Raw genomic sequence first — 21,852 nt, 5'->3', positions numbered from 1 at the left:
CCCTCTCAGCCCACCCCAGGATGGCCTCCTGAACGTCGGGCCTGGAGCTGCGCAAGGCAGCCCCCCACTGCTCCTCACTAGTTATTAAATTATTAAAGGGAGGGGGTGATGGGTGTTGAGGGCATCTCCACTTAATGTGGTTGAGATCAGAAAGCAACAGAAAGCTGTATTGGGAGTTTTTCATGCTGCTCTGCAATTTTCTCATTGAGACTCTTTGTCTAATTATAATGTTTGAGAAGATGTTTAACTATTTAAGATTATTTATGTAATTAAGCGGAATGCAAAAAAAAAACAATCTGAGTATCTCTAAACGACGGCAAACAACGCTACCATGGTGCTGTCCAGCTACGTGGCATTTGCATATTTTTAAATCTTGGTGCATGATAGTTGGGACACCCTGTGTATATGCACGCATACACGCTTTTTAAGCTATCCCGTGCCCTATCTATATCTACCACGTGACTGGCTTCCCACACTTAGCACATAATGCTAACGCAATAAAGAAATCAAGGCAGTATCTTCCGATTATAGTCTCCTATTGATTGTAGAACTTTAAACTTTGTAATGGTAGTGTCAAGCCACATTTTTTATTAATAACGGAGCTACTCTTGGTCGGGCCTTCGCCGTCTGTCCGGTGTCACGCAGGTCACGTGACCAGGAGAGGATGAGAGCCGCGCCGGAGGAGGGCAGGTCATATGACCAGCAGGTGAGGTGAGGCACGCTGAGGGAGGAAGCGACCAATGAGAGGGTGCGCTGGGGGGAGGAGGCGGCCAATGATAGGCCGCGCTGGGCGCGAGGAGGAGAGGCGATGTGTATAAGAGAAGGTGTTTCTGTGCGGGGGCCCTTTCGCATAACGAACGCGCATCGCAGCTGGTCTGCCAAACGCTGACGACTGCGACACCGTCCGCGTTTCCCCACGTTCGCGCCGAACGCGCGCGGTGTCCGTGACTGCAGCCAATGCCTCTGGCGGCGGCTCGGCAGGTTTCGACCAGAGAACTGGACACTCGACGAGTAGCGTCGGAAGTGGCCGCCTCTGCTTGCCTCGCAACGTTTCAATATAAGTTCCTTTTGTAGATCTGTGTTTACGCAATTGCATCACGTGCAACACATGCACATGTAAATCTCCTAACACTCGGTGTAACTAACACAGTTCGCTGTTCGGCCATCTTCACGGAGTGGTAGGGGTGGTGATTTTTTACTACATACACCATATGCATGTGCGCTAGTGCAGGCACGTGCCACAGATCTCGCTTTATTGTATTTCGTGCACAGCCCAACAGGAACAAAAAGAGCAGGAATACGGTTGCTTCCAACACTCCCACGACACCACCGAGATAGTAAGTCTGCGCGTGTACGCTGATGTCAAGAATGGCCGGCCGTGAAATACCCCAAGCATTTCGGAACCTGCAGAAAATGGCAGCCACTAAACAGGACCTTCTACCTCTCTACCTCCTTCCGCAACCTACCGAAAGCTCGCAGCGGTACGCAATCTAACTTCGAATTGCCTATGCTTGCAAATAAGCTTTCCTATACAGTGACGCGATAAATTTGGGATATACTTCCGTCTTCGTCGACTGTTCGAGACTGGGTAGTTTGCTTCGGAACGTAAAAGCTTTAGTACTGAGACAAAGATATTGACGACAACGGCCCGCCATTCGTACTGAGACCAGCGCGGGTTGGCCTTCGTTTATGAACGTCTACAGATTATTCTGGATGAGACGATCGACTTGGCTTTAAACACCCCCTCCCTCCCGTTCGGAGTTAACTAAAAAACATGCTATACTAACCTATGTACCACGCCAGCAACAAAACGGTGCGACAGTAGTTTTCGGCGCGGCACAAGTTCGCTAACTAAAGAAACCATCCCTTGGAAAAGAGGAAAAGAAAACGAAAATAAAAAAAATCAGGTGAGATGGGGGCATGGTGTTTACGGTTAATTTCTTTTACAACAAAAGCAGCTTAGAAGTGGAGCTTTGTCAGCTGCATTGGGACACTTGACGTAGCCTACCTTCCCATGCTTCTACATCTAAGTAAAAAAAAAAAATTAGGAGGCTTGACAGAATTACAATGTGCCAAATTTGAATATTTGCCTCGAGAGCAAAGCGACTGCCTGCACTTCGGTCAGTCTCACTGTACGCATGTCAGTAGGAAGTCCACCTGGTGATCTGTCTCTAAAAACCAAACACCCACAAACGCGGTCAGATTGTGTGGTCGTTCATTCAGGGCAGCGGTGCTGCTTTTGTCTTAGTTAATCAATCATCAAGTAGCATCGGCCAGGTTACACTGAAATTTGTCGCGTACGTCACGGGTAGCTGATTCGGGGAATTCAGGGCGGAGCCAGCACTTTCATTTTCCCGCCCTTTCCGGTTTGCGAAGTCTCTGCTCACGTGTTCAGTGTTGCTTAAGAATAATCTATGGACCTAGCTTAAAGTCGCCATCATATCCAGCAGCTTCTTTAGGTCCACTGCAAGACGAAGGCCTTTCACAGCGATCTCCAATTATACCTCAACCTTGCGCCAGCTTATGCCTGCGAATTTCCTAATTTCATCACACCACTTAATTCTCCGCAAAACTCGGTCCCGCTTGCCTGCTCGTGGCACCCATTTTTTAACTATAATAAACCAGCGGCTATCCGCCCTAGCATTACATAACCTGGCTAGCTCCGTTTCTTCCTTCTAATGAAAAAGAACAATGGCTACACCCGTTTGCTCTGCAATCCGCCCTTAAAGAGGATTGCTTAAAGCAGCATGCCTATTTAGTGTATCAGAAGCGGAAACGAGCTGGTGCTGATATAGAGGGCGCAGCAAAGAACACGGCACTGCGGCTTTGAAGAAAAGCCTGTGAAGACTTTGAGGAAAGGCATAGTAGGCTCACGTGATATCTCCCTCGGTAGGCTACTCCACATTCGTCCATCGTAATTATCCGCCATCAATCTCTACTCTGTACTGCTCTCCGCCCCGATCCTGTGGAGCACTACACCCGAAAGTTAACCTCGCCGTCTTTTTTTTTTTCTTTTCTTTCTCCATTTCAGTTTTTCTTTCACTAAACTCTCTATATATTCTGAGCATATCATGACCCTTGCGCAAAGATAGGTATTTGGACAAGGAGTCTGGACATAGGGTTCATAATCTCAGTTATTATGACAACGAATCATCCTGGCGGACGAATTACCCTTTGAGCGACTAAATTCAGCGCGGCGCCTCGCTGAAGGAACGAGCACTTGTTAGTGCACTCGAGAATCGTACGGCGTGGATAAGTACTATATCGCTGATGTAATGTGTAGCGTTGTTTTTGTTACATCTATATATACTTCAGCTTTCTTAGCCAATAAATACCCGAAAGTGCAGTATATAATGTAATTTACACAATTTATGCGTTCACCGCACAGTAGCCGCTCCCGTTCACCCCAGCTGCGTCGTTCCCCGTCCCCTGCTTACCGTCGCCGCTCTCCGACGAGAAACTGACTGGGGCAGCTCCGGGAGGTGACGCTGCTCTAGTATCCCGCACCTCCACCAATAATGTTACGGGAAGGAAGAAGCGTACTAGTATTTACAGATGGGTTTAATGGCTGCGTAGAGAAGCGAAAACCAGAATCTTCTTCGTCGTCTCCCAGGGCACCAACCATGTCCTCTTCTTTCCACATTACATACTGTGACAATATAACGTGTGAGTGTAATTTTAGTTTTATAAACGAATCGCTTTATTATTTCCGCACACAAAAAGCCGTGTGAAAGAAATCGCGGAATAAATGTTGCTGGTCGTCGGCAAGCAACGAATTCGCGATGAGAAATCAAATTCAAGAAGATTCACGTAAATCTTAGAATGACCTATAGTCTATGCATACATTAGGCAAGCTCATGTACTATAACAATAATTCCTACGCATGGTAGAAGTTTCACACTGACGATGCGCACCGACGCCAGCGACACATTCCCTCTAGTATTTTAGTACAAAAACATATGGCGCTAACCACGCCGTGATCAGGATCGGCGCTCCTCGAACTCTGAAAGTCAACCGACTGAAAAGAATCTCTCAAAATGATGCAGAGTCAGAAACTAATACCCTCCTAAGACCCCTTGTACAATACATTGCACAGTGCCTTCTACATTTTTTTTATAAATTCACGAGCTGCGTGTCACCCCGATCACCCATACTCTCTGACGGGTGCAAATAAAGTGCTTTCTCTCTCTCTCTCGCAAGTGATTACGCAAAATATTCGTTCTGGGTATGATAAAGTACGGTGCATGTGTAACTGTAAAGAAGCGGTTTACTCATATTCTTTTCATCAGATTTCGAGGAATTCGACACTCAATTGATATAGACCTTTGTGTCGTCCCAGAAAGCCGAGAGCAAACTTGAGGTGTGTTTCGAAATCACTGAGATCGCGCCAAAATACCGGACGCGCCAGCAACATGGCAATGTACTACACGTCGTTCCATCTTTATCTCTGCGTTTAAGCAATGAAATGCAGTTTTTTACCACAGGAAACATGAGGAGATGACGAGATTTTCACGTACATGGAGACGCAGTTTTTGGCATCTAACCGTGGTAGTTGAATTTTACAAATTGTTTTTCAAGTTCATAACATAGCAGTAAACAAATAAAGACTACCTTGAAGAGCGGTTATATCACGTATTTGTGTTCGCATCTCAGGAGGATATACAGGCAATTGCAGTCCGCTCTGTTTATTTTATCTCCAATAATGGGTTCGCGACCGCGTGCAATCAAGTATAATGGTCACTCCTGCCCAACAAGCGTGTATTACCCTCATGTAATACCCTACACCGGGGCCTTTGAGGTAATAATAACTAAAAGACAAAAAAAGAAAGCGCGCGACGCATTCTTCCCATGCCAGTTGATGTGTCGAGATTGCGTGGCCGTGCTGACGTAGATTACCGTTATACGGAGCTGCGCTGGCTCAAAAAAGGCCGCTGTGGGTTTCTTTTATCGAGGAATGCAGTGTCGCAATATTTCCCAACAGCTTATTATCTAGCAGGGCTCCGAGGACGCAATGGTGAAATTTCGCAGTCGGATATCGAATAGATTACTGGAAAGAGGTCGACAGTGATAGTTCCATTGAAATACCTCGACCTAGTGATGGCCGATTGTCGAAGCAACTTTGTTAAGAGGCTTAAACTACTTATGTACTACAACTTTATTTACGTTCCGACAAATATAAAAGAGAAGCGTAGAAATATTTCCAACCAAATATTTTTAAACTTTGGCTCTTTTAGTGGAACGTGTTAAGCTGTACAATTTGGCTGCCGAAGAGCCTGCAATCCCCAAACTTGCATATATATATATATATATATATATATATATATATATAGTTCAAATAATAGAAGCGCGTAGGAAAAACAACAGGACTTTACTGATGTTCCAGCCGGGGTCCGGCCTTCATCAAGACTCTTGATGAAGGCCGGACCCCGGCCGGAACATCAGTGAAGTCCTGTTATATGTTTTTCCTACATGCTTCTATTTTAAGAACTATTTCTGTGCCGCCTCCTCTGATTCTTTGCTTCCCTGATAATATATATATATATATATATATATATATATATATATATATATATATATACATATAGAATAATGAGAATCATAACTTCGCGGTTATCTTAGGCTTATTTACCCAACAGTTTCGGTCGGTGGACCGCCCATTTTGAAGGGATGCAGGAAATTCTTGCAACAGTCTTTTTATACCTGAAGATATAGAAAGACTGTTGCGAGAATTTCCTGTATCCCTTGAAGAAGGTCGGTCCACCGACCAAATCTGCAAGGTAAATAAACCTAAGATAACTGCGAAGTTGTGCTTCTCATTTTTCTATATACGTTTGGCACATTAATATATATATATATATATATAGCTGATAATCGCAGCTTCCACGCCGAGAATATCACGCGCTCGGTTTTCAGGCATACTTTAATTGGGAGGAATATTTTCCTCGGCAACCACTGAACCGAATGTAAGTTTGCTGCATTTAAAAGAAAAAAGTTAAAATCTAGTGCCTGTAGCAATTGAACTTTTCTTATTTAGGCCAGGACGTGAGCTTTCTTTTTTTTAGCTACAGAATTGAAAAAAAAGAAAGAAAAGAAAGCTCGAGTCGTAAGTTTACAACACTGTAACTCGGAGAAAAAGAAATCTCACAAGAACTGTCGTTCCGCTCAACGTGAAACCTAGGAAAGTGCGAAACAGCGGTTCGCCGGCGTTTCCCTTGTGTTTATCTGGTTTTATGCTGTGTTTATCTTGTGTTTAGCAATCCATCATCCGTTTTGACACGTGCGCTAAGGCACAACTGGTGGGAAACCACCACGCACATAGAGCCAAAGCCGTTTGCTGATGTTAGAAGCGGTTTTAACGAATTTCTGTTAATTAATGCGCTTAATGCTTGATTATTCGTCTCTTAAGTTATATTGAATAATGTTACTTGATTCTGAACCGATTTTGATCATGAATCGATTGTTTGACCCTGTTTTGAGCACTTGTTTTTGAGCGTGATGACGCGACAGACGCCGACAGCCCGGGCCCCTAAAGTGCTTCGCACTTAATACTTGTAACTCCACCTAAACATACATCTAAAGCGGGCAAAATTTATGCATCATGCGCCGCTCTGAATTACACCACTAATTTGTGAGTAGACTTTTGTAAGGCCCCCATACAGATTGTGGCAACTTCAAGTAAGGTGTAAATTCGTACACCAAATTCGTCCGTTTTAGATACTCTAACAGATGCAGCGTATGGAACTGCGATATAGCTGTCTCTGGCGCAGAGTTACAGAATTGTAAACTTCGCGCCTCAATTCATTTGAAACTTACCAATGTCTGAAACTGAGCACGTTCCGCTTCCTGGAGTAGCTAAAGTTAACCTTTCTCCTCTCAAATGCAACAACATTATATCCACATCGGCATCACAGCTGTTGTCTCACAAAGAAGTTCTACGTTTCGCAAGTATTTGAATAGGAGCATTGGAATTTGTCCCGAGCCAAAGCTTTCTGCTAGCACGCGGACACGTACCAGGAAAGACGGGGCAGCCGTCTTCGTCTTCGTAGAGGGTGTAGGCGCTGCCGTTCCGCGAGCTTCTTCCCAGAGAAGTGCCGGTCAGGTCCTGCGCGACAAAAAAAGGGGGAAATGCACTTAGAGACACCAATCAGCTGACACTGGTAAACAAAATGGTGGAATTGATTAACTGGCTGATTTACACTAAGCACATAGAAGAAAAAAAAAGTTGACCTGCCTGCGATACAGAGTTGACGAAGCACTGCTGCACTGCAGCACCAAACTACAGAGACGCCAGCATGTGCACGTGAACATATCTGCTCTTGTCGCACATAAGGAGGGTAAAGAAAAGTTATGGAGTGGAAATGATGTCTTGAAGGTGAAGCCAGGCCACCACCATCTTACTCAGGGAATAGGAAGCGCTTTCATTTCCCTTCCTTCGCGTTTAGGATGGATAATTTCACCGTACAGATTTTACTGAATGTCCATCTTTGTGTTACAAGGGTGTGCAAGGTCCGCTGTCAACAACGTCGCAAATGGCGACCGTTCGCGCTGAGTCGTGCTCTCTAAAGGTTTGCAGAAAATCGCGCATCTTCCTCTTCACAATCACTCTCTCTCTCTCTCTTGTTCCCTGGACTCGCCTGGAAATCACGTATGCTATGTGCTCGGACTGGAGCTACCGATAGTGGTGGCTCGTTAAAGAACCCTGGACAGGTTTGCACGCCTATAGCATGCTAGTCCGGATGGGTATGGTGCAAAATGAAATAATATGCACAGTGCACTCCACAGATGCACAACATACACAAAACAAACCACAACACCCAACAAACTGATCTCAATGAGACCAGTGTCTCTCAGGAAGTTTTGAAAGTAGCGGCTGGACCCATCTCGCGACAAATGTCGACGTCAATACGATTAGCATTGAACCAATGTAGTGAAACACATTACAACCGCCGAAATACGTCGTGTGTGAGGCCTGTGTGCAGCCGGGTTCATCTCTTGATGATGATGATGATGATGATGATGATGATGATGATATTGGTGACTAATAGTCACCTAGCCTGCTTGAGTTAATCAGGTATGCTATACATATTTTTTGCTTTAATTCTAGCATTATTGTATACATTTCCTTAATCTTTTTTTTTTCTTCCTCAGAACATCTCTATCTACCTGATACCGCTACCAATGCCTCTAACGTATCCGGTCGTGTCAGTCTCTTGTCTGCATTTTTTTTTTTTCGCGCCAACATTCTCGCGCTATCTCGCGGCAGCCGCTGCGAACTCAGCGCGTGGCGCGTGCCTGAATATATAATCAGGCAAGATTTTCGAAATATATACGACGCGGGTTTCATTTCGCCGAGCACACGATAAATTTTGAGGCATTTTTGTTATGTTAGCACTTGGAGAGCGGTACATACAGTGGTACCTACCCAAGCAAGAATGCCGTAAGTCCCCGACACATTTGGATAGGCTGCTACTGAGCGCTTCCAAATGTAACTTGTCACAATGCGGAATAATGCCCTCTAGACTACATTACGATTCTCACAATGTTTCACGGTAGTAACAGTAACGTAACAAACGATAAAAATTATCGAATCAGTGAAGTATGATAACGCAAGGTGGATCCTTCTGGCATAGTCACAGTAGCTACGCACTCAGTGCCAGCCCAATACGTATAGCGCAGCGGGTCCCTTTGGTGCGATGCAGCTTTATAAAAAACATATAGATAGTCGGAGGAAACGAAGGCCTCACTTAGCTTTCCCATCACGTTTCCGTCAATTACACGGCGTGTATATCCTTTACCTCTGACCCCTCGAGGCTGACGGCCGCAGCTCGACAAGCTCCTCCTCTTCCGCTACCACGATGTACACATCCTCTCGTCGTTAATACTCGCAGCGATCGCTAGAGATTACTGCAACCACTCCCGGCTGTGTACAGACCAGTATAGCCAACAGGAGCAGCCAACCCTTCGAGGAAGGGTCTCTGCACTTGCCGGAGGTGGTCGGTAGCCCCGGGCTCGGGGCGAGCCGTACGATCATTCCCGTGGGAATCATCGCTCGGCCGCTGTCGCGATATAGCCCCCCCCTGCGGCGACCGACAGGGCGGCGACAGGTTTCCGGTCAACTCGGCCGGCGCGGTCAACAGCTTCCCCGCCCCTTCCCGCCACTTTCACGGCGAGGGAGAAGGAATGACCGCGACGTAACATATATACATGCGCCGGTCCCTCGAGCGATGTCCACACTCGGCTGTTCATGCACAACCTTATGTTCTCTTTCTTTTCTTTTTTTTTTTTCTTGTTTCCTGACTGTAGAGCGATGATGCTTGTTTTGTTGTATGAACCCTTTCTGGCAATGCACGGGAGACTGTATAGATAGACTGTTGTACAGCGTAGGGCAGACTTGTACAAAGGCTCCCTACAGGTATATACACTGTCACACGATTACGTGTATACATCCTTCTTTTTTTTTTTCCCCCCGTACTTTTCGTTTTCCTTTCTTTTCCGTTTTGCCACGCTAACGCGAATTTCCGGTGTTTGTACGAGACACGCAACATAGTAGCGCACGTGATCGTCGTTCACGTTTTCTTTCTTGCGTCTTTTTGCTGACGTCCCGTGTACTTACGTTGCATTGAGTTTTTACAAGTGCGCGGCACAAGGAATCCGCCTGACGCCTTCCAGGGTGGCTAATCTAAACGCGCAGATTACACGGCGCGATACACGATCCTCTTGAGTGAACGAACCCGAAGTGGCCGACATTGCTGTTGTCACTTCTCCAGTTGTGCACCGCCGTCGCTGCCGTTAATTGTTGTCGACGACACGTGATGCAACGGGGACGACCGTTTTATCTTGAGCGGCGAGAGCACAGGGCACACGAAAAAAAAAGGAAGAATTACACCAAAGCGGAAGTAGGTTTTGCGACGCGAGACTCTCTGAATCTGCTAAGTCAACTGTGAGAACGCCAGGTCCCGCATTCATACCAACAAAAAAAAAAATAAATAAAACCCTGTAACCAAAGCGAAGTTGGAGCGTAGGACCTTATGACACGGGTTGCTGTTAGGGGCAGTAGTTGGTGAAGGAGTAAAGGAACAGAAGGTCGATGACCTGGCACGTTGTGTTACAGAAGAAAAAAATTGAAGCGCAAGGACTTGACGATGAGAACTTGTCCTAGCTGTGCAGAAATGCCAGCAAAGCATCGAGCCCTTCATATCACTGCGAATCATTGCAAGAAGATTAAGTGTAACGCATAAATTCTTGCTTGCCCGCCCGCCCACCTACCTTGCTATAGTGCGGAAATTTCAAGGTAGTGGTGCCACCTATATTAAAGCAAAACGTTTTAACACGAAAGTGTTTTATGCCGGGGTCCACCAAGACTTCACTGACGTATTTCCGTCACGGATATGACGTTCTTACAATGTACACGAACATAATACAAAGAAAGAAACCAGAAGAAAAAGTTTCACAAACATGCAAAATTTGGAAATCGAACCCACGACCTCTCGGTCCGCGACGATAGATCGCCGAGCGTTTAACCCATTGCGCCACAAACGCATTTGCAGAAAGCTACACAGACGCGCCTTATATATCTAACACTCCTCCGTGTACCCGCGCTCTTGCTCGGGGCGGTGCCGCCGCCTACGAGCAGAAAAGAGAAGTACTGCATTATGACACTAACGCGCACCGACAGTGAACGCTTCGGTGGTCTCAGCACTACGACGCCTCGATGCCAGCATTCGAAGGGACGCTGGCATCAAGAAGCACTACCAACGCCACCTAGGTGGCGTTCACCGGCCGTGCTCAGCACAGCGGAGCGTGGCCTCCGCAATTAGCTCTGAAAATGTTTCTGAAGTTGATCGCGGAGGCTGCAATTACGACGCGCTGTACGCGCTGATTTGACTCGGTGACGATTCATTTACGTGCTTTGTCTTGCGCGTTGTATTAGTGTGTCAGTTACGTGCTTCGTCTTTCGCGTTGTGCTAGCGTGTGCAGCGTAGTGCAGCTTCCATATGCACGACGGTTGCTCATGGTCATCGACGTTGGTAGTCGTGATGGAGGAGACGTGCCACCAGGCGTCAGCGTGGGTGCATCAACGCCTAAGGGCGCTTTAGCCACAAAACACCAATAGACATTATATATCAATGTGCAATAAACATTACACTACTTCTGTGAAGACACGTTTCACTTTCGTGTTCTATACCGATTCCTATATAAGAGGGATCAACCACATTTTTTGCCTGCTTTCCCGGCTTTGGCGTCGCTGCCTGTCTACTGGACCAGTTGCTGTCGCGACGGATATATTTGTGGACATGTATAAAAAAAGGTTACACAAAAGTGCCTGCAAAGTGGCTTATATACATCTTGTATGTTGACCAAATCTGCGCATCTCTGTTCTTCGTAACAAGAAAATAACTTTCTGCATAAAACTTGAACATACGATTTCGTATTTGTTCGTTTTGTTTTTTCGTTCTTTCAAGCAGAGTGAACACTCGAGAAAAAGATTGCTTTATTTCTAATTCCAAAATTGCACCTAAATAAGCTAGCCTAAGTTCATATTTCTTTTTGTGCGTGTGTGTCCCTTAACATGAGCTGTTTCATTTCTGCGTTTCATTTCAGTGTTGGTCCTCATCGTGACTCAAGATATCGCTATACGCCGGTTCGATAGCAGTACTCCGAAAGCAAGGCTGACACGAAATAACAGCGCATAGTGTACATGCAAGATAATGAACCGCGTGACACCGGTAAGGTGCCTTGCGTGAATATATCTACAAAGTGCAGGGAACTATTGAGCAATACCAGATACCAAACGATTGTTTCCTTTCCTATAGCAGCCGTTCAAAGAGGTTCTTTTTTATTATTATTCTGGAGGATTTGCTGCAAGGGAAACGGCATTTCCACAAACGATGGTTGTTGCGCACGCAGCGTTGTGCAGTCTCAGGGAGGAGCACCTCATCAATGTTCAAATGTCTGTACCAGCCAAACTATGCCGTAAGGGCCTGCACAAATTCATTTCTTCCTTTTTGTCTCAACTAGAATATCGGCTAGCCCCAATTGATGGTTAGCCCAACGGCTAAGTACCCGCCCTTTATTATTACGCATATCAAATTTCGTACCATCACTCGTGCCGTGTTATTACCGTGGTAGTGCTTCGTGATTATCCGCTTGTGCATAAGGATGCCTTACCTTGAATTTAGCCAACAATGGACACTACGCTAAGCCAGTGGCATCAAAGCACTCTTGTCTTTCCTCGCTATACACCAACTCCCACCTACCCAAATATTCGACATACTTTTAAACTATACAAAAGCACGACGACAGAATGCCTCAACGTGAAGCTGAGGACCCACTCCCCGCTCTCACAAACATACTATTACTTACAAAAATGGCAAGTGAAGCCTCTGCGAAAACGCTTGCCGACCGCGCTCGAAAGACTGACAATTCCGTCGACCTTTGGTGCACCGGAGAAAACAACCTTTGCACGCAGTCTCGTATTTCCAGAGCCAACTCTTCTTACACTAGCGGAAGGTTCCTTCACTCACCGATTGACTGGGAGTGAAACGACGCTGGCGTGACGCCACATTCCAAGAGTAAACAGTGCATGTTCTTGGAAGTTAACTCGCCACGAACACACGGCATCGATCACGATGTCAAAGAAGCCGTTCTGAAAGCAGCGGCATTATTAGCGCAGTCCCTTCCCACTCTACCGTTCATATTTCTTCGTCACATTTTCGTTGCTCTAATCTGCTTCTCGCCTCTACGGGAGGAATCCAATTACCCATCCAACCACTTTACGAGCGTGTTCGTTCTGTTGATTCCCGTCTAGCACCATGCGGTGCCAACGCCGCTCTCTTTTCAGAAAGATCCGCCCGACAAACAAATCGACGCCGCTCCAAACCAACTTCATCTGGTCACGGCGAGGAATATGAAAGCATTTATGCTGTGCCGCTGTCACGTACCAGCTCCGTTGTACGTCTGTCTTCCCTACGCGTGCTTTAAACAGCCGCTGGCGGAAGTCGCACCAACTGAGTATTCCGAATGCATCACCGGCTTGGATCGGGGCGGCCGGGCCCCGTCCCAAAGACTAAATGTCGGTCTCCTCAATCGCAGACGCCAGTCAAAGTACGTGACTCGGTTTTCAAGAGCGACTCGACCGGGACTTCTCACGGAAGTTCTGAGCAGTGCTTCTGAATATACAACTCTTTCTATCGCTGCGCTGGAAAAAAAGAAATTGGCGATACGGAAACGGTATAGTTGTATGCACGTATACTACGCAGCCACGCGGTTTATCTTCCTTTGCTGCCTGGTTTCCATGCGGAAATTTATTAGGCAAAATTACTCCCGGCTCCGAATTCTCTAGCGTCGCGTCAGTCTAACCTTAACCTAACGTAGCTCAACATGACACTGCACACTGGATACTTCTCTGTTTCTTGAATTTTACAAGGTTTTGTCTCTCTCTCTCTGTCTCTCTGTTTCTTGAATTCCAGCACCGGAATCTGAAAATGTAACCGCCAGGCCTAAACTTTCTTTACGCGTGAGCGGGGTCGAACTCTGCTCGTATGACACTGAACACCTCAGTTCAGAATTAAAAAGAAACACAAAAATAATTAAACAAAGAGAAAACGAAAGCAAGAAAGAAATAAACACACAATTCGCGTGGCTATAGACTGCGAACGTGAGCCACACGCATTCAACCGTCGTGCGAAGAAGTTTCACTTCTCAACGCGTGTGGCCTGAGCAATTGGACGCGCCCGCTGCCTCCAAGCAGGAAACCGTCGAGATCGAACCCGCTTGCATTGCAAATGAGGGTGGCCGGTACTGTGTGAAGTTTTTGCGCATTATGCGTAGGACGCGCAGAAAACTCATCGAGCGAAACTTTCTCTCAGACTGGTAAACTTCTTCCGTGACGTAAGCGTTAAGTGAATCTTCGCATAAAGGTGTGGAAGGAATGTCTGCTCTTGAGAAACGCACCAAAACCGGCAAGTTCAGACCGGTATCTCTTTTACTTTCACGCAGTTTCTCTGTTCAATAAACTGCAACTGAGAAAGCTGTTTTTCTTAGTGCAGACGTTCAGAATATGCGCACGATCCACTGGGAGATGCGATCGCTGTGCAAGCAGGGCCTTACAGCTCAAGAGAGAGAGAAAGGCAAAGCAAAGACAGGGAGGTTAACCAGAGGATTTCTCCGGTTGGGTACCCTGTACCTGGGAAGGGGGAAAATTGTTACGTAAGCAAATGAAGTCAAGCTATTAGGTTGCTTAAAGCAATTTCCAAAGGTTAAAAGAGAAAAAGATATATATAAAGAGACGTACCAGCGCACTATACGTAGACTCACAAGTCGAAAGCTGAGCGGTGTTGGCGAGAGTGAGTGAAAAGTTGGAGACTGTGGCGGCGTCCATTACAGCATTTTTTTTTTTTTGTATCTGTGCTCCCCAAAAAGCGATAAGACTCCCAAACCTCGATCAGAATCGAAGGGAAGTAACTCCTTTTCACATCCGTACACTTGAAACTTGTGCCTCCCAGTGCGACCATTCATTACGTGCAGTAATACACGTTCTCCTTTCTCCGAAAGCCCACTCACGGGCATCAGCCATCAGGGTTATTCCGCGCGACTCACTGCACGTAACTCTATGCACTCAGCGTTCGTTCGTGCCCTCGGGACATTCGGAAGCAGCGACACGGGTCATCAAGGTCGAGTAGCGTCGCCTTGTTTGCTCTGCGCCCAAACTGAAGCAGCCATCGCCGCTCAGGCGAAGGAAGAGAAGAGGGGGCTGAGAAGTGAGGTTGGCGCCGCTCTCTTCGTTTCTCCTTCTCGAATGAACGGCCGCTCGCGCGGGCAAAGGGCCGGGAAGCAGCTTAAAGCAGAGAGGAAACCTCAAAGGAGCACATCATCCTCAGGCTTCCCTATATAATACCGTCCTCGCTTGTCGCAGCTTCATTCAATCCACCCCTCTCCCTCTATCTCTCACTCTCTCACTCTCTGTATAGCTCCCCGCGCCCCCTTCAAAGCGAATTCAAGGCGAGCGTGAGAAAATAAACTGTCGATGCCGTCTGGGAACATGGCAGCGTGCTCTTATCGTTCGTGTTGTGTCGTTTAGCTCCTCTAGCGTTTCCGTTCCTTTAATTGTTTTGTTTCTTCGACGACTGTGTGTGTATTCCGTTCAGTGCTGCGTTCGGGAACTAACGAAGGAGCGGGAGAAAGAGACGGGCTTTAAAGCGCCACCATTGTCTCGCTCGAGCGGCTGCTGGGCTTGAAATGTGAGAAGAAACACAAAGCTCCGTCCGGATGGCTGTGTAGCAAAGCGGCCGGGGAATGAGGAAGGCAGCCAAGGGAATCCTAGGCAGGAATACGGCAGACGAAAACGCCACTGAACGACTGCGCGTGTAAGCCTTCGCGGAAATGGTTGAAATGGTTGTTGGTTCATTAAGTGAGCTTGCAATCAAATTATTCGCGCATAAGTGCTGACGCGCGTTCCGAGGGACCGTAACAGAGTTTTATCATACCATACCATAAGGACCTCGGTGGTGCCATTGAATTGCAACGTTTTGTACTCGAATAGTTGCCTTAAAAAAAAAAAGTTCTTGTGGCTTTGTTTTTTATTTTTTTCTTATTTTCATTTCGATTGCATTTGTCACGCCACATTCGCTACTGTGTTTCCGTTCGTTGCTGAGTGAAAAAGCGTAGCGTGCGCGTCATAAGCAGGCGTTTTTGTGCATTAATAGTATGTGCTTGTGAGTGAGTGAGTGAGTGAGTGAGTGAGTGAGTGAGTGAGTGAGTGAGTGAGTGAGTGAGTGAGTGAGTGAGTGAGTGAGTGAGTGAGTGAGTGAGTGAGTGAGTGAGTGAGTGAGTGAGTGAGTGAGTGAGTGAGTGAGTGAGTGAGTGAGTGAGTGAGTGAGTGAGTGAGTGAGTGAGTGAGTGCGTGCGTGCGTGCGTGCGTGCGTGCGTGCGTGCGTGCGTGCGTGCGTGCGTGCGTGCGTGCGTGCGTGCGTGCGTGCGTGCGTGCGAAAAGATGCGTACTTCCTTTGCATTTACTGTCTGACTTCTTGGTGAGCATTGCTTGAATCGGCAGGCATATATATTCGCGGACATCCTCCTGTGGCAATGAAGCATATAGCTACAGAGACGGGGCTTCTGCGCATGTCTTACCGCGTCAAGTCCAGCAGAGTTGACAGCGATTTCGGTTGCCCAAAAGAGAGATGCAAAATTAGCGTTGCTTCCACGTGCGATGGTTTCGCATTTGGCCCATCCGCAGAAGAGAACACCCAAAAAAAAAAGTTAACTTTAACACTCCGCGGCGCATTTCGTTCAACATTGCTGTTTTAAATAAGAAGTTAACGTTTCCTGTTGCCAGCTGAAGCTAACGCGAATGGGAATGTGGGACCTACGTCGGGAGCTCTCTTACTTGCGCGCGTTTTAATTGCCTCCAGCTTTCGTTTCACTGCCACCGAAAATTGTCCGCTAGTACAGTTAGACTTAATCATGCGTAAGCGAATATGTCGAATGCGAAACGCTTCCGTGTAGAAATCTGCGAAGGCACTGCGTAACCGTCACTTCTTCCAAGGCCCGTGCGATAAAAATTACCTGTCTCTTCAGCAGAGACCTAAACAGCTGGTCGGAGCCCATTGTTATCATTTTCGTGCTCAGCTGTATAGACAGAGAAGAAAGACTTCAGGGATAATAGCAACATAGAATGATATATTGCTGCGTACGAGTTCCCTCACCTTTGCTGCGCATAATATATCTATTGGCCTATATCTATGCGCAAGCTCGCTCTTGCGCATCCGTTACTTTAGAGGCACATGTTTTATGCGAACCTATGCAGTGTCCTCGTGAGTACGCCAGCAAAATAAATAAATAAATAAATAAAATAAATAATAAATAAAAATAAACAAATAAATAAATAAATAAATAAATAAATAAATAAATAAATAAATAAATAAATAAATAAATAAGCAAGCATGTTCATTATCAACCGTACGCAGACGGCGTGTAATATACTGAAGCGGTACAGTTACACGAGGAAGTCAGTCGTCCCTAATTGTTTTCGCACTGCTGTGTATGCAGTTCTTTTTCTTTTCTCACTTTCTTTTTTAAGCCTCCGCAGTGACCTAATTAAGGCACACTGAACGAAGCATGCGCTTAATGCAGCGCGATCGAGCGGCGGAGACATTACATATAATGACCTCTGTAAACAAAGGAAGAAAAATAACAGGACCTGACCACGATAAGCAAGCGGCGTATACTATGATATAAAAAGAAACAAGCAAAATATCGAAAGAATCGAGAAGAGAGAAGCTATCAAGTATCTTCAGTCTCCATACACCTTGGAGTGTGTGTTGCCGTTTCGTTTTCTTTCTTCTTATTATTATTATTATTATTATTATTATTATTATTATTATTATTATTATTATTATTATTATTATTATTATTATTATTATTATTATTATTTAATTAACGGCAGATCTTGCATATGAGCACCGCGAGAGCTGAAAGGCACTATTTTACCAAAGAACACGCAATAGAGTTTGGAAAGGAATTAAAACACAAATGTGCTTAGATTTAGGTGCACGTTAAAGAACCCCAGGTGGTCCAAATTTCCGGAGTCCCCCACTTACGGCGTGCCTCATAACCAGATCCTGGTTTTGGCATGTAAAACCCCATAATTCAAATTTTTTTTTGAAAGGAATTAAATATTTTTGTGTGGCTTCAACAGCACGTGAGTTCTTGACGCCGAAACAATACGGCTGCTTTCTTTTTCTTATTTTATTTTAACCGGCGCGTTTCGCTTTATGGCGTCGCCGATACGCAAATATATATTGACAGTCATGCCGAAAACCGACAATGCCATAAAGCACACCCAGCCTGCAAGAGTTTCGGCAGAAAGAAAATAGAAATAGTAATTTTCTGCCATTCCTTCGGTAAGGGAAAGAGCTAAAATAACAAGGGACTGCTTAAACCGAAAAAAAATAAATATGAGACTCTTGACAGAACGCGACGAGAAGCGGTTATCAAAGGACATGGTTGAACCGACGCCTTCTTGATAGCCGGCCTGTGCACTCTGCTATATGGAGCCATGCTACTTGGAGCGGAATTTCCATTGGCAAGCCCGGCGTGACGAAAGCGGTGACGTCAAAATCACCGCGTCTTACTCGGGAGCGTCCCCATTAGATTCTATGGTGGTCGGGCCAGGCAGCACGGCCTCACGGGTCGGAGTGCACCGGCCTTGTGCTATCTAGGAGGCGTTGGTTGAACGCATAACGACCGTAGAAACTTGGGATAAGAAACGAAAACGTTGGCCGAAACGATACGTTAAGCTACTAGTATAGTTTTGTTCACGTGTGCACGAGACGAGTGAAATGGAAACTCTTGACATGCGGCACGGAAGAATGACTGACAGTTCTTTAATTTTTTTTTTAATTCTAGGGTTTTACGTGTCAAAACCGCGATCTGATTATGAGGCGCGCCGTAGTGAGTGGGTTCGGATTTATTTTGACCACCTGTGGTTCTTTACCGCGCACCCAATGCACGGTACACGGGCGTTCTTGAATTTCGCCCTAATCGAAATGCGGACGCCGCGGCCGGGATTTGATCCCGCGACCTCATGCTTAGGAGCGCCTAAAAGCAACCATGGCGGGTTGACAGACAGTTGAGCTAGTTTGAGAAAGTTCCATGTTTGTAAATGAACCGCATGCAGAAATACACAATGTGTGTGTGTGTGTGTGTGTGTGTGTGTGTGTGTGTGTGTGTGTGTGTGCGTGTGCGTGTGCGTGTGTGCGTGTGTGTGCGTGTGTGCGTGTGTGTGCGTGTGTGCGTGTGTGCGTGTGTGCGTGTGTGTGCGTGTGTGCGTGTGTGTGTGTGTGTGTGTGTGTGTGTGTGTGTGTGTGTGTGTGTGTGTGTGTGTGTGTGTGTGTGTGTGTGTGTGTGTGTGTGTGTGTGTGTGTGTGTGTGTTTCTTAATTGGCTTTTTGCGCACTTGTGTCTCTCGCGAGGTATGATCAGAAGTACGGACAGAATACGGTGTTATTCGTCTCGCATATGTCTCGCTGAATTACGAAAGACGGAAGCGAACGAAGTTTTTCTCGCAACCCTCATGGTAAGTATAGTAACGTCATTAACTCGCGTTAAAGAAATGAAACCCGAGGCTGCTAATTTCGGCTGCCGTGCAAATGGTTCCAACAACGTCGTACACGAATGCATGCACGTACTTGTGATGCGACGTGCACCTCGTCATCGATTCGGTATAAAATAGCGAAACTATACGCTTTAAGCGTATTTACAACCAATAAGACAATGAACAACGCCGAATAAACAGCCCAGCAGTGCAGGCACGGCCATGCTATGCTTTAGTGTTTTGAATATTGCGTGTCAAGCGATGCATTGCGGTGCATCCTCATGGTTTTAAGAAGTTTGAACAGCTTTAAATCTAGTTAAGCGTTATTATTGGAGCTGCATTAAATTCAGTTTACTTTTACTCACTTCACCGTCGTTGTTTGTTAAGTAATGAGACCGTGAGAAGATAGGTTGACAATGGGCCCGCTATCCCAGTCCTTAAAAATAAGCTCCAGCCACTAAGTAATGCAGGAAAAGAAATAACAGAAAAAAAACGGAGAAAAAACATGCAGACAGCAAGAGAAAAATTTGGAGAAATTCGAAAGAGCTATCGCGTTACTAAGGCATCCCTTAGTTAAGCATCACTTAACTCGAGCATAGCCTACTATACAATATGCGTCGGCAGAGCTCGCTGTATCACGACATGCAAACGTCCAGTCATAGCGTACATTACCACAACAGTCTGTATCTGTACAGCCAAAGCATGAAAAACAAAACTAAGGCGAATAATAAATCCAATGCTGTGTCTTATAAACACGCACGTATATATATATATATATATATATATATATATATATATATATATATATATATATTCAAACAACCTGCGGCGGCCGCGTCTTGTTCGTACTTGTTTTTTCGCTCTCCTATTATTTCTTTTTACGGAATAGGATAGACTTACGCTTATTAATTACGCTCACCTCCATCCAAGGGCTCATTCCTACGCATTTCTATACATCCTTGTGATAATCAACGATATATAAAGGAGTATCACCATGGAGGAACCGAAATTATTATGAATTCTTACTTTCGCGAAATGGACGGTGCTCACTTTTATCAACTGCTCTCACTGACGCGCGAGCGCTCATTTACGTGCATATATTCATATCGTCAACGAGAGATAAAAAAGCACCGCCATAAACGAAGCCCCCGAGATACATAAAGCAATTTCCGCAAGAAGGGCAGTATAAGTGAAAAATGCGGTAACGCTATAGTATGCGATAAGTATCGCGCAATTGACGTTGCCTCTGAAGGCGAGCACGGGAACCCGAGGGCGGAGCGGGGCGCGCGGCTTGGCGGAGAGTCGTTAAAACGCAACGCCCGTTGACGACAGTGTGGGTGGGCGGTGGTACCGCCGAGAGTGTGTCAGGATAAATAATCGCCGCCGTTTCCGGCGCTGAGAAGCCCGCGGCACGGTCGGACGAATGATGATGAAAGCTTAGGTGGATAACGAGTGCGTCATACTCGAGGCGCGCGAGCATTTCATACCCGAAGCTCGGCACTAAATACTTTCTTGATGTCCTTTCTTTTTTTCTCGCGAAAGAACAGTGACATACGAACACGTGTACACAAGAAGTAAGCTTCGCGCTTTTTTACTAGTGCGGCCACTAAATATGCGTCGAAATACCTAGTTTCTCGACAGATGCAGCTAGCGTCACCCGTGCTTGCTGGTTGCTATTGCAGCTGATGATAGATGATTGCTAATGGCATCCAATTTAAACCGGAGTGGCGACAATGATCAGCTGACCTGCCTGAACTGTGTCTATTGCAATAGCAAGTACTACAACTATATATTTGCAATATAGCATCTTCCCTAATTGTACGTTATCTTGTAAAGTTAACTAAGCCTGTGAGGAATTTGTCCCCATCTCTTCCCTGTGCTTTTTTTTCCCAACAAGACTGCAATCTTATATAGTTAACGCTAGCATCAGCACTCAACACACAGCAGTCGTGTAAGATGGACGTCCAGTATAATGATGGTGATGTGAATGATGATGATAATTTGTTGACATGCCCTTTGAAACAGCGGTGACAAATACTCACCTAGCCTGCTTGAGTTAACCAGGTATGCTACACACGCTTTCCATTCTAGCCTTTTTGTGTCCATTTCCTTAATCTTTTTTTCTCGTCCTCGTAACTTCTCTATCTACATTTTACCACTATCTATGCCAGTAACGGACCCGGTCGTATCAATCTGTTCCCTGCTTTTTTTCCACCAATACTCTAAACGTATTTCGCTTATCTCGACTGCTGACCGGTCGATGCTTCCGTCCACTAAAAACCCAAGCGCTTCTGTAAGGTGTACGTTACCTATGGGTCTCACTCGGTGAATCCCTTCGCATTCTATTAGGGTGTACTGAGTGGTCTCCGGATTTTTGCTAGAGAATAAACACATGCCTTGTCTCATTGCGAGTAATTTGCTCCGGTATCTTCATGGCTGGAAGAGTGCCCCCTTGAGTCACGCAACCTGCCAGATGGAATCGCCTATTATCTCTTGCTGGTTACGGTGCCCCGTTTGGGCGCCACCCTATAGTGTCGCAAGCTGAGAAACCTAATCAGACGCCTTGAGAGAGTGAACGCGCTGCTCGGAGTTCAAGACAACGTGTTTCGAAAGACCACGCGGAGGCTGGTTTTTGAGTCGTGGCTCCATCATCCTTGAATACCCTTTATTTACCATCCTCAGTGACCACAGTGCAGCATCCGAGGTCTGCGGCACCGACGAAACTATCGACCACTGCTGTGCCACTGCCCCGATATGCCC

At 46.0% G+C, this 21,852-nt stretch overlaps 1 protein-coding gene across 4 annotated transcripts in view; it reads right to left on the bottom strand.

The window, feature by feature from the left end:
- Positions 1-21,852, bottom strand: part of LOC119445813 (pleckstrin homology domain-containing family G member 5-like) — a 676,589-nt gene that overhangs the window by 337,542 nt on the left and 317,195 nt on the right. For all 4 annotated transcript variants that reach the window (XM_037710104.2, XM_037710105.2, XM_037710106.2 and 1 more), the window contains one exon: positions 7,012-7,102. In XM_037710104.2, the coding sequence (XP_037566032.1) occupies positions 7,012-7,102 (91 nt within the window). The remainder of the gene's footprint in view (positions 1-7,011; positions 7,103-21,852) is intronic.

This window comes from Dermacentor silvarum, chromosome 3, assembly GCF_013339745.2.
Source record: "Dermacentor silvarum isolate Dsil-2018 chromosome 3, BIME_Dsil_1.4, whole genome shotgun sequence".
Classification (NCBI taxonomy): domain Eukaryota; kingdom Metazoa; phylum Arthropoda; class Arachnida; order Ixodida; family Ixodidae; genus Dermacentor; species Dermacentor silvarum.
Note: the sequence above shows the minus strand (reverse complement) of the source record. Positions and strands in the feature narration are given on the sequence as shown.